This window comes from Antechinus flavipes, chromosome 5 (genome assembly GCF_016432865.1).
Source record: "Antechinus flavipes isolate AdamAnt ecotype Samford, QLD, Australia chromosome 5, AdamAnt_v2, whole genome shotgun sequence".
Lineage (NCBI taxonomy): Eukaryota > Metazoa > Chordata > Mammalia > Dasyuromorphia > Dasyuridae > Antechinus > Antechinus flavipes.
In genome coordinates, this window is record NC_067402.1 from 178,495,579 (window position 1) to 178,508,386 (window position 12,808).

The window sequence follows — 12,808 nt, forward strand, 5'->3', positions numbered from 1 at the left end:
ATTACTTAAAGGAAACCCTAGATAAGATGAGTATTATGAGTATTATTATATCTTTATTTAAATAGTGCAAGAAGGTATACTGTTACTATTTTAGGCACTGACTTTACTAATACAGATCACATCAGCATTATTCAGGGGTCCTCAAACTTTTAAAATAGGGGGCCAGTTCACTGTCAGACTGTTGGAGGGCCCGACTATAGTAAAAACAAACAAAAAAAAACTTTGTTTTGTGGGCCTTTAAATAAAGAAACTTCATAGCCCTGGGTGAGGGGGATAATCATCCTCAGCTGCTGCATCTGGCCCGGGCTGTAGTTTGAGGACCTCTGAAGTAGAATGAATGTTTTATTTGGAGTGTGAGGACCTATGCTTAATACTAACTCTGCTACTTACCTACCTGCATGACTGAGTAAGCAATTGCATCTTTCTGTGTCTCAATTTTCTTATCTGTTAAAATGAGGAAGTTGGACTGGATAATTTCTGAAATTCATAATCCTGTGATCCTATGTCCTCTTAGTTAATAGTTGAGCCATTATCAGGATAATTCATCAGCTGATGACCAGCATCATATTGTGCTGAACCTCTCTAAAGATCCAAAGATTTCAGGTATCAGTTTGCCATTTTCCTGCTAGGAAGAATTATTACAGTTTGTGCTCCTCTGGAAGAGTTTTTAGAAAACACACACATACATACACACACACACACACACACACACACACACACACACACATGATAACTTTCAAGACACAATGAGGCATTAATGTAAGACTTTACTGATTATATATCTCAGTAGAGGGCCTTTCACTTAATGATCTAGTAATCAACAGTTATTACCTGAAGTTGGTGGAATCATAGATCCTGCAGGCTCCTGACTTCCCACACTGCAAAGTTCCCCAGTGCAAACATGTGTAATCTATTAAAACTCCAAAGTAAATGGGAGCTGGAATTCCAGCTTAGATTAAAAAAAAAAAGATTAAGATCAAATTCTGTCTTGTCATGTAGGTTGCCATATTTTTTTCTTCCCCCCTCCCTTACTATATTAGATCCTCAATAGGAGGTAGTCAAACATATTGCCATCCATAATGCATACCACAGCACTCCTCACTGTGCAGAACCAGATTAAAATGCAATTGTGAGATAGCTAAAAAAATAAGTACAAACAAAATAAAATATAGATAATTTGTGATTTTGTAAATCAACAGGCAGTTCACATTAATTTTTATGTGTGATTTAGTGGCTTTTTTTTTTAATTTGACACCACTGATATAGTGGATAGAAACTCAAGTTCAGAACCAAGAAGACTTGAGTTTGTTTCTTTGTTTCTGGAAATATAGTGACTATGAAACTTGGGGCAATTTAAAATTGTCTAAAAGACAATTAGAATCAGATTGGTTTTGGTTTATGGTCTAGTCCTTAAGAAAGAATTCTAGCCAATAAATCCCAAAATATCTTGGAAGGGTTCAGAAGTGCAAAAGAGAAAAAAAAATACTTTTTAGAACATCTGAAGAGGGCTAGAAACCCTGAAGATCTTCCCCTCCTAGATTCATTCATTCATTCATTTAGTTTTTTTGTTTGTTTGTTTGTTTTGTTTTGTTTTGTTTTGTTTTTTTGATTAGGTTGAAAGAGGAGATTCTTTGCCTCAAAAAGCTGGAAAGGATTGAAGTCTCCCATTTCATCCAGGGCCATCTCCAGTCATCCTGATCTCTCTATGGCCACTGGACCTAGATGGCTCTAGAGGGGAAAGTGAGGTAGATGACTTTGCTCCCTCACTTAAATCTAAATCACTTGCATGTCATGGCATCACCTCTCTGAAGTCATGGTCCTCTTCAAGAAGGAAGGACAAACAACAACGGCTCAAGCACACTAGATAGTGCCAACTTGAACCTTCTGTTGCTATTATTTAGTCATTTTCCAGTCATGTCTGATTATGATCCATATGAGGTTATTTTGGCAAAGATGCTAGAGTAGTTTGCCATTTTTTTCTTAATGGATTAAGGCAAATAAGGAGTAAAATGACTCACAGAGTCACACAGCTAGTGAGTATCTGAGACTAAATTTGAACTCAGATATTTCTGACTCCAGGCATTGCATTCTAACCACTGAACTACCTAGCTGCCTCATGGGGAATTCTCTATAACAGTGAAATTACAAATGTATTTCTTACCCCTATGTTGTAAAGTTAATATGGTATTAAAGGAAATATTTTTTACAAGAGAATAAGGAATCTCTCATTGCTTTGAAGGTCTTAACCTGCTTAACCCACTTGACAGTTATTTTCAAAGGAGAAAATTTTACTCTAGAGGTGATGAGTGATCCACATAATGAACCATAATTTTAGGATCTTTATGCAGTAATGGTGTAGACACAGGTCTTCTTAAACATTTACCACTCTCAACCCCTTTTTGCAAAGGAAATTTTGATGTGACCTTGCATATATAAATACATAAAATAAGCATAGAAATAAAATATTTACTGATAATAAATAATCATTTCATGATTTCCAAATTTAGTTATGAGATTCCATATGGGGTCACAAACCACAGATTAAGAAGCTGGGATGTAAGAGATAGCATGATAGATTTGGAGTCAGGAAGAGATAAATTCATTTTCAGAAAAGTACTAGCTATCTGACTGTGGACCAATCATTTCTCCTGTTTAACCTCAGTTTCCTCAGTTATAAAATAGAGATAATAATATCAACTACCTCACAGGATTGTTGTGGGGGTCAAATGAAATAATATTTGTAAAGCACTTAGCACAGTGTCTGGCACACAGAAAATAATGTTTGTTTCCTTCTTTCTTTTTTACTATTTTATGATATGTTTGCTCAATTTTATAAATATTTTTATAGAACTTTTTTGCTCCTCTTTTCAAAACTTTAATAGCTGAGAAAAGGACTGGGTTGGAGAAGGAATTTTGTTTTTAAGAGAAATATATAAGCACAAATGATCACAGTACATACTGTTCATCAAACTCAAAGACTCCAGCTACTAGAACAATGATTCACTATTTGACAAAATATGTTAGAACAAATGGAGAGAACTCTGGAATACATTAGGCATCAGCTAAAACCTTACATCATATACCACAATAAATTCCAATGAGAATATTACAGAAATAAAAGATGGTATGATAAAATAATTAGAACAGCAAGGAAGAAAATATCTTTCATATTCACAGGTAGGGGAAGGTTTTTATGAGAAAACATAAGAGAAATTATCACCAAAATTAAAATGGTCCATGTTGATTTAAACAATTAAAATATTTTTGCACAAATAAAACCAATAAAGCTAAAAGGAAGTCAGGCAACTAGGAAAATATCTTTGTAGCATATTTCCCAGATTAAAAATTGATTCAAATTTATGACAACAAAAGCCATTCACTCATATGTAAATGATCAAAAGACATGAAGAGATAGTTTGTGTAGGAAGACATCTAAGATGTCAATGATCACATGAAAAAAAGGATTAGAGAAATGTAAATTAAAGCAATTCTGAAGCCTTATGTCACCTCCATTAGGTTATGATGAATAGTTTTGGGGGAGAGTGTTATAGGGTGAGATAGAAAAGTACAAAGTTATAGTTGCATAAAGGAATTTCAAAATTCTTATTTATAGAAGTGTAACACTTGACTGTCTCTGTGTATTGCTGAGGAAGAATGAAGAAGTAAGTCATAGTGACATTTCTTATAGCAGAAGATTGGAAATAAATTGTATGATCAAAAATTAGGGTAGGTAAAATGTTCAATATGAATGCAATTTTTGGGAAACAATGAATGTAGAAAAATAAAATTATGAAAATATGTAGTTAAAGAAAGGACAAAAGAATGTTATATAAGAAGTGATATCAAACAAAAACAAAACACATGGTAAAGACAAAGGATGCTGATGTTACCTTGTTAAAGTTAATACACACAATTTCTGTTACTCAAGAAACAAACAGAAATATATATATACATACACATATATGTATGTATATATATATACTTACTTAAAACTATTTTCAAAAAATATTGTTTACATGAATCAAGAGGTTAGGAATTTTATTTGGTTTTGCTTATACTATGAGTGTATTATTTGAATTTTTGTTTATTGTCTTCCTTGATCATTTTACCTTTCTCCTCTTTTTATACATTTTATAATATGTGTATATGTTGATAAAAGTTAAAATGCAATTATCAATTAAAAATAAAATAACATCAATATACAGAAGGGACGTAGTTAATAGAATTATGCCCTGATAAAACTACATAATTTATATAACCATCATATTTTATTTCATTTATATTTATATTATATTGAAGAAGGGACAGATAACTCATTTTTACCAAGTATTCTTGTACATAACATGTGTAGACCCACACCAAGAGCTTTCTCTTTGGGCTTGAGGCTCCTAGGGGGAAAAAGAAATAAATAAAGTCATCCTGCCATTAGAAAAAGGGATAGAAAAGACTTAAATCATTTATCTCTATTCATGCAACTTTACACATTTGAGAAACCTGAAAGGATGATTAACATCAACCATCCTCTATTCAGGGAGTGATTATACTGTTTAAGACAAGATTGCCATTTTTATTACTTTCATTCTCCTATTTTCTCCTCTGTATTCTTTATAACTTATTCATTTTGTTATCCTAACATTTCTTTCACCAATCCCTTCTGCTGCCATCCTAGTATGGTTTTCTATTACCATTCCTGGAATATTGCACTGACATCTATACATGTCTTCTTGTATTGAATTGACTCTTTTCTTCCTCTAACTTTGGATTTGTTGCACCATCACAACAATCTTACTTATGCATAGATGTTGTCATGCTACCAGTCCAGTCAAAAAAAATTAAGTTTTTATTATCCCTTAAGAAAGTTAAAACTTCTCTGCCATTTAAGTTTCTCCACAATCTAGGATCTCCTTGCTTTTTCAACCTACTCTCAGATGACCTTCCTCTTTATAATTTGTGCTCCTCAAGTGGGACTATTTTTTTTAATCCACCAAACAAGACTCTTCATGTTCTGTATTGTCTTTTTATTTTTTACTTAAAGTTCTATTGGTTAACTTCCCTTCACACTGCCTTTCTACCACAGCTGTTTCCAGGGAGTTAACCATTTAAAACTTCTCCAGCATCAAAAAGAGAGTTTAACAGAAAGAATTACCAGCCACGGAATTTGATGGTCACATCCTCAAAAGAGAGAATGGAAGGGTCCTGCCCTTCACTTATCTAACTCATTGCCTTTCCTAAAACTAATCTCTGGATCTGGAACATCCTAACTTCCTCCTCACCCTCCCCTCCCCTTTATCTGTTGAATGACTTTCCTTAACCTTTAAAATTTTATTATCTTTTATTTGTATATTGCCAGATATCTTTGCCTTTTCATTCTATTCTCCTGGAGAGTCAATCCTTACAACAAAGGCTTTTTTCTTTTTATAGAAAGAGGAAGAAGAAAAAAATAATTGATTAAAAGTGAGCAATATATTGAAAAAATGTTATAATGATGTTATCATTCTTGATGTATAAGAAGTACTTAATAAATGCTTGATTGATTTTTACAATTCTTTTGTACTTATATGCATAGCACTTGATTTTATACTACTCAAATGCAATTATCATGTATTATTGTGCAATAATTATCTGTGTTAATTTCTTATTCCTTAACTAGACTGAACTCTATGAAGGACTGGACTCTACGAACTCTCATTTGCCTCTTTATTAATCCAGTGTCTAATATTGTGCTTTATGCACCTAAGGCATTAATAAATGTTTGTTCAATTGAAATGGTTTGAAATTTAGCAAATGAAGAAGGATGCCAATTTTGTCACCTAACACCAAGTTTCCTGTGGGTTTATTTCAAAGATCAAAATTGTGGATGTTCAGAATAACATAATTTTAGCAGCTTAAATTCTAGGAGTCTTACAGAACATAGTTTTCCTAAAGTTCAACTTAAGGAAAGGAAGAACATATAAGACCTGTAAAAGGATACCCAAGAAGCTACCTGAATGGATTAACCAATATATTCTGATTTAAATACGTTATAATAAGCAGTTTATCTTATTTAGATAGCACATTGGACAAAGTACTTTTCTCAAAACAACCTTATGAAAGAGTTATTGTAAGAACTTTTTCTCTATATTATTGTAAGGAGAGAAATGGTTTAAATATTGCTTTAGTGATACAAAAGAAAGGTAACCAGCTCTACTCTGTGGTGGTGGTGTTGTTAATTTAAAAAGTTACTATGGTAATCTGTAAGAACATAGGTTAGTTGATAGAGTCATGGAAGGATTTGGATTGAATATAATTACACTAATGTGAGAGACAAACTATGGTTAAGTTTCCCCAGAACAATTAAAATTCACTTTCTCAGAAACCATGAGCAGACAATTGATTTCTCTGATTTCTGTAAAAGGATACCCTTCTACTGATTTCTCTGACAATATTGGGGGTTGAATAAATGTTGACCCAAAGCATCACCTGAGTCTGGGAATAACTTCCAGGGATTCATGTTTGGAAAGGACTCTCAGACTTTGTTATAGATGAGGAAACTGAGGTTTGAAGAAGTTAAATAACTTATCCAGAGTCATGCAGCTAGAATGTAGAGGAATCAGGGTTACAAATCCTCTAAGCCCAATTATCTTTCTACAGCACCTTCTCTTTTATCCTTTTTTCAATAATTTAGGCTCATTGAAGTCTTTAATTCTTAGAACAGGAAACAGTCTTTCATTTCACAATTGATGTTGACTTAAAATGCAAAGATATCCCTAAAAGAGGTAACAATGCACTTACTTTCACACTAAAGTATAAATTATAAAATTTGTTGCTGGTTTTTGTTTATTACAAATTAATTGAATACCTGCTATATACAAATCATGATGATGAGATACACCTTGGAAAAGTTAAAGATGGCTCTTTCATCTCTGAGTTTTATGAAATTTGAATAGTCAATATACTGTAGGAGCTTACAATTTAGTCAGAGAAGTTATATGGTTTTTTATAAAGGCTAAATAGAGAGATAAGTGTAAATTGTAGAGAAATACTGAATGGGAATGGACAACAAAAGAAGAGAAAAGGAGAATCCAGAGACACTCAATGCTAACTTTGATTACATTCCAATTTTGCCTATAGCTAACCCTGCTGCAATTCAACATAGATATTGAGAAATTAGAACTATGGCTATGAGAAGAAAGTAAAAAGCCAATTATTGTTGGAGATGTGTCTGTTTTACAGCTTTGTATTTATTAATTTATTATTAGTAGTATTAGGCTCAATAAGATACCTCAGCCAGTACACGTATACATGCTAGTGACTCCCAAAAGGGTCCATGACACAAAAAAATGAAGAATCTCTGCTTCACAAGAATTATCTCTATGACTTGCTGATGCATTACTTCATTTAAGGCCTTTACATTCTCCAATTAACTAATTATGCTCTAATAATTTATCTCTTTGATTAAACAACTAGCTATATATGGGTAAGCTCCAGAAGAAAAATGACTCTCGATGAACAAAAATGTCTTTTTTTACTTTCTTAGATCCATTTGGCAAGTATTAATTCTTCTCTTCACAAAGAATTGGCTGGTCCCAAAGAGATGAATAGGCCATGAAATTCGCAAAATAATTACTAATTAAGGCAGTCAGTACTGTTATAATGAGAAAGAAAAACAATATATCATTATTTTGCAAAGGGATTCCAGATGTCTTTTTACATGGCCTTATGCAACTTTTGGTGCCCATATATCTGTATCTCATCTATCTTCAAGCCAAGATTCCTTAAAGGCAAGAACTACATGGGCACGGTGGGTGGTTGTAGGAACTTGAGATTAGAGGAAGAAGGATGAATTTAGTTCTTTGTTAACAGTATTGAAGGTGAAAGTACATTACTTTTGGATACTGAAGATCATGGTTCAAAGTTTTGCTCTATTATTTATTAACTATGTAACTTGGACAATTTATTTTGTATCTTAACCTCAGTTTTCTTAACAGTAAAATGAGGGAAATGGACTTTAATAGATGGACTTTAAGATTCCTTTTGACTTTCACATTCTATTATCCGAAGATATATGGTCCTAGGCAGAAATAAAATGCAACTTTTAAAATTACATTTACTTACTGTTCTGATAAATCTCCTTATGATAAATTAAAGAAGTAACAGAAAGCAGACCTGGCAAGCATGACTGCCAAAGACTCAGAGGTATATACTGCTCTTTCCCCTTTCATGGCCTAAAACTTGATTAAGTAACCAAAAGCAGATTAATTATTGTGAAAAATATCAAACTGCCAACATTGTTGAATGAAAAGATATAACACATATTTTGGCCACTATAGACTACATAATAAATGCAATGTTGCAATTTCCTCTGCAACTAAATTCAGTTTCAAGTAAATGAGACAAATAAACAAACAAACAAAGCCCAACTGGGACACTTTTTCAGAAGCTTAGTTCCATAACAGCTTTCATCCACTTCTTTGGGCTAGAGACCAAAGAGAATATATAATTTAGCAGACAAGCAGTAGATGGCAGAAGTCCCAAATTACTTCAGTCTCAGATGTCCTCAGATTTTGTTTGTTGTTGGGTGGGTGGGTCATTTGACTTCATTTTTAACCAATGAAATTTTCAACCTCTTACCTACTTTAATACAGTAGCATGGAGAAGAAAGATTTCCCAGTGCCCTTTTAAGTGGTTTACTATACATTTCCAAGTTGTTGTTTACTTCCACTAACTTTATCATCATCCAGCCACAGGGATATTGGTATTGTGAAGCCTGGGGAGAGCCAGTGTCTATTTAAGACTTTAATTTGGGAAACATGTAAAAAAGCTGTTAAGAGGTACTTTTTATATTGCAGATATGATCAGGTTTGTTTAATTATCACTGGATAATGGCATTATGCTTTGTTTTTTGTTTGTGACTTCTTCCACTAATAATTATTTCTAGCCAAAATCATCTAGCCCACGAACCCCAAACATGAAAAAAAAATTACCTAACTATACTTATTATTCTTCAACTCTCCCTAATTATAGCCTTCACCCCATCAGAACTTATTATGTTGTGAATTTTTTTCACTTTCCCAAACTTTGGCACGTCTATAAAAATAGTCTATTCAACTTATTACTGCTGAGCAAAATGCTTTACCTATTTGCTCTTAAAAGCAAGAGAAAGCAATGGTAAAATGTGAGTCAAATAAAATAACCAATAGTTCTTAAAATTATTTCTAAGACTGAATAACACATGAATATTTTTTTTTGATTTTGGTAGTCAACCAGCCAACCAGAAATACTTAGAACATGGGCTATAATAGAACTCAATAGAATCTTAATCACTATAAGATACACAAAAGAAATAGAAGAATCTTACCTTCAATGAACACTCATATAATTATACAAAAGAATAGGGAACCTAGCCACCCAAAGTGATAATCTTCATTCAATTTTAAAGAGGAAAATCTTTATACCTTAGAAAGACCATGTATCCAGGTATTGCAGCTAAAGAAAAAATGAAACTACTGATTGCTGACAATATTAGAAAGTACTGAAGCATCAGAGAGCAGGCTGGTCTACTACTGCAGAGTCCAAGAAAGGCTGAAGCATTTTTTGAAGATTTGATGCAACTGCAGTTTTGGAAGCCCTGTTTAAAAAAAGACCAAGGAAATAATTTAATTAGGAGTAGTTTATTAACATTTTATTATATAAGAAGAAACCTCATTAGCTCATTACAAGAAAAAAAAAGCATGTAAAGTCTTCAACTGAAAAATCAAAGATTTTTCACTAAATCTGCTAGATCAAGTTGAGTGCTATTGATTTCTAATAGTTAAAGGATCATTTTCCTAAGGCTTGCCTTTCTCAGGCTTTAGGAATAAAGTAAAACAAATTATTATTTTTACAGGACATTCTATAGACATGTTAAGAATATACTTGTCCTGCCTCAACTATTTTCAAATAAAATTTTGAGATATATACACACACAAAATGTATGTACATATATATCACATGATATATATATGAGTGTGTATATATATCTATACCTATATTATATATCTCTATTTATATCTCCATATCAGGATGTGATCCTGAACAGATTCAGAAATGATTTAAAATGATGCAAAGTATTTTAGAATGTTATTAAATTATTTAATAAAGATCATATTTCTTTCCCTTAGAGTGCTTAAATAAATATATGTGTATATATAAATATATACTTTATATCTATATCTACATCTGTCTACTTGTATTTAGAAAAGCAAGTATTTGTGAAGTCTTCACTCAAAATAGTTTTTTTTTTTACCTCATACAATATACTTCCATTTTGAAAGTATAATTAATTTTTAAATATGTTTTCTAGTATGACTACCACTTATACTAGGATAGATTCAAATTTTTTTGTCTGAATATAGATTCAGAGTCTATATTTAGAAATACACAATCACAACATTAATTATGAAAACAAAAAAAATGTCAAGCAATTATTACATTGCCTTCACAATGTCTCAATTCATTTGTCAAAAGGGGAATAGATTAAAAAAAAAACTTATCTGTATAATTATATTTCTATACCCTTTTATTCAATTATTTAAATATTTAAGTTTTCATTATTTAGGGTTGGCATTTTTTTTGTGGGAAGAGAGGAACTTAGTTATCTAGATAATTATCTAAATACTACACTTTGTTTTACTAGGACTTGTTTGGTTTTAGCTGATATAGAATTGTTTTGTTACTGGTCTAAGTCTAATAAATCTAGGAGGCAGAAAAACAAGTCATGTATATAGAAATTGACTATTCCCTCTGGAAATATATATAAAGTATCTATTTAAATTTTAAGGAAAAGTTTAAGGAAATTGCAACTTGTGATACCAAAATGATATCTAGGTTGTTTTCAGCTATAAAGATGAAATCAAGTTCACAACTTCCATAAAGAATTTCTAGGTGTTACCATATTCACTCCTGTTCCGAAGTGTGTCTCACATCCAGCAAGACAAGCTGACATATATGACAAATTATTATCTCCACACACAGGGTCCCATATTTTATCTTGACAATTGCAGTCAATGTTGCAGTCAGCCAGTACATTTCTTTCCATATACTCATTCTGTTGTGTTCTATAAATGATTAAAAATGATACAAAGTATATTAGAATTATAAAAATATAATAAAGGTCATACTTCTTTCCCTTCTTTCCCCTTTCCTTTTAAATTCTTAAAGTGAGTATTGATGTTAGGCCATCTATCACACAGATAATAATAGCATCTCATAGTGTATATATATAGAGATGTGTGTGTGTGTGTCTGTGTGTGTATTTTTATACACACACATATATATTTCTTGATGTTCTGTGGCTACATGAGGGGGAAAGTCCGTAGGAGCTTGGAAGATAGGTTTGGTTTTTACCCAAGGAGAAGTTCTCCACAATCTCTATTGTAGCAAGTTGGTTATAAGGACCTAAAGGAGGTTCTAGCTTCTTTACGTTAGCTTCTTCCCAGTATCTTTTCCTATTAGAGACTTCTTCTTGAAGAAAATGTGACATTGCATCCTTCTGTCTATAAACTAGAAACTAGAAGACTTAGAATCTCTCTTCAAAATCATGAAAACATAACATTGAGCAATTTAATCTCCATCAATGAAGAGAATCTTCTATAAAGGCCTTTGAATTTCTGATTACATTCCTAACTTAATAATTTACAAAATTATTTCCTTTAAACAATCTGATAAGCATATTATTATTACTAGTTTTACACATGAGAAATGTAGATGCAAAATGGCTGACTAACATTGTAACACAGATTATTTAGAGATGATATTTAAAACTGTCTTCTAATTCATCAGCATTGTTTTGACTATATAATACGTGACACCTAAAAAATATTAATGTATTAACAATAAAAGCACCATTGACTATTTCCAGTGTTTCCACTCACTCCAAGGTTAGGAACCAGATCTAAGATGAAAGAGTCAGAAGATGGGAAGTACTATAGTCTTGAAAATGGAATAGAAAAGTCAGAGCTAGGAAAATATATAATGGACATATAAAAGCTACATGACTCTTTAAATATTAATGTATGTATTTATGTCATTGATGTATCAATGAACACAAGAGTGTTTAATCTGGAAAAGAACTTAGTGATCATAGAATCAAAGTATAATAGGATTCAGAGCTATAAAAAAAACTTACCTATATTTTATACCCAAATTTCTCATTTTAGAGAAAGAAAAACAGAGCCATAGGTTATATTAATTTATTTTCCTATTCATACAGCTAATAAGCGGCAGAGTTTAAACTGGAATTCAGATTTTTCTGAATTTGGCTAAGTTCAATTATCTTTCAATTATAATATGTTGCTTCTTTCAAATCAACATTGATTTGTAGTCCACTTGCCACTGTGTTGTGTTGTAGATAGGGGGACTGAATAGAATTATAATTTTATTTAATTTATATCTATCTAAACCCAAATGGATTCGTATGAACATTTCATAATAAAGCATTCTGATGCATCAGGAAATCTGTGCTCTAAACAATGTATATGTTCCCTCCGGTGATGCTGATAATAAATTCACATGGAGTCCAGTCAGTATTCTGGGGCTCTTCCTCAAATTTTCTTGATATAATGCTGATACTAATGGAATATGTAGACTATCTTTCAGTTATTACTAGATCTTACCATGTTGTCAATTCATTTTCTTAATTTTTTGATCTTTTTTTGATGTTTTTTTTATAATATTCCCCTCACATAATTTTCTATATAATTTTCCCTTTCCCTCAGAATATCTATAAAATACATAAATTCTCTGGTAATCATTCCATCAAGGCATATAATACTTGTATAGATATAATTAT

At 31.9% G+C, this 12,808-nt stretch overlaps 1 protein-coding gene across 4 annotated transcripts in view; it reads right to left on the minus strand.

Annotated features, from left to right (window-relative positions):
• Nucleotides 1-12,808, minus strand: part of SLCO1A2 (solute carrier organic anion transporter family member 1A2) — a 59,900-nt gene that overhangs the window by 8,489 nt on the left and 38,603 nt on the right. For 3 of the 4 annotated variants that reach the window (XM_052000598.1, XM_052000597.1, XM_052000596.1), the window contains exons 11-14: nucleotides 10,910-11,075; nucleotides 9,435-9,607; nucleotides 4,324-4,388; nucleotides 832-949 (exon numbers count right to left, since the gene is read on the minus strand). In XM_052000598.1, the coding sequence (XP_051856558.1) occupies nucleotides 832-949; nucleotides 4,324-4,388; nucleotides 9,435-9,607; nucleotides 10,910-11,075 (522 nt within the window). Of the gene's footprint in view, nucleotides 1-831; nucleotides 950-4,249; nucleotides 7,625-9,434; nucleotides 9,608-10,909; nucleotides 11,076-12,808 lie in introns of those variants that run through there. The other variant, XM_052000599.1, reaches the window with a different exon arrangement.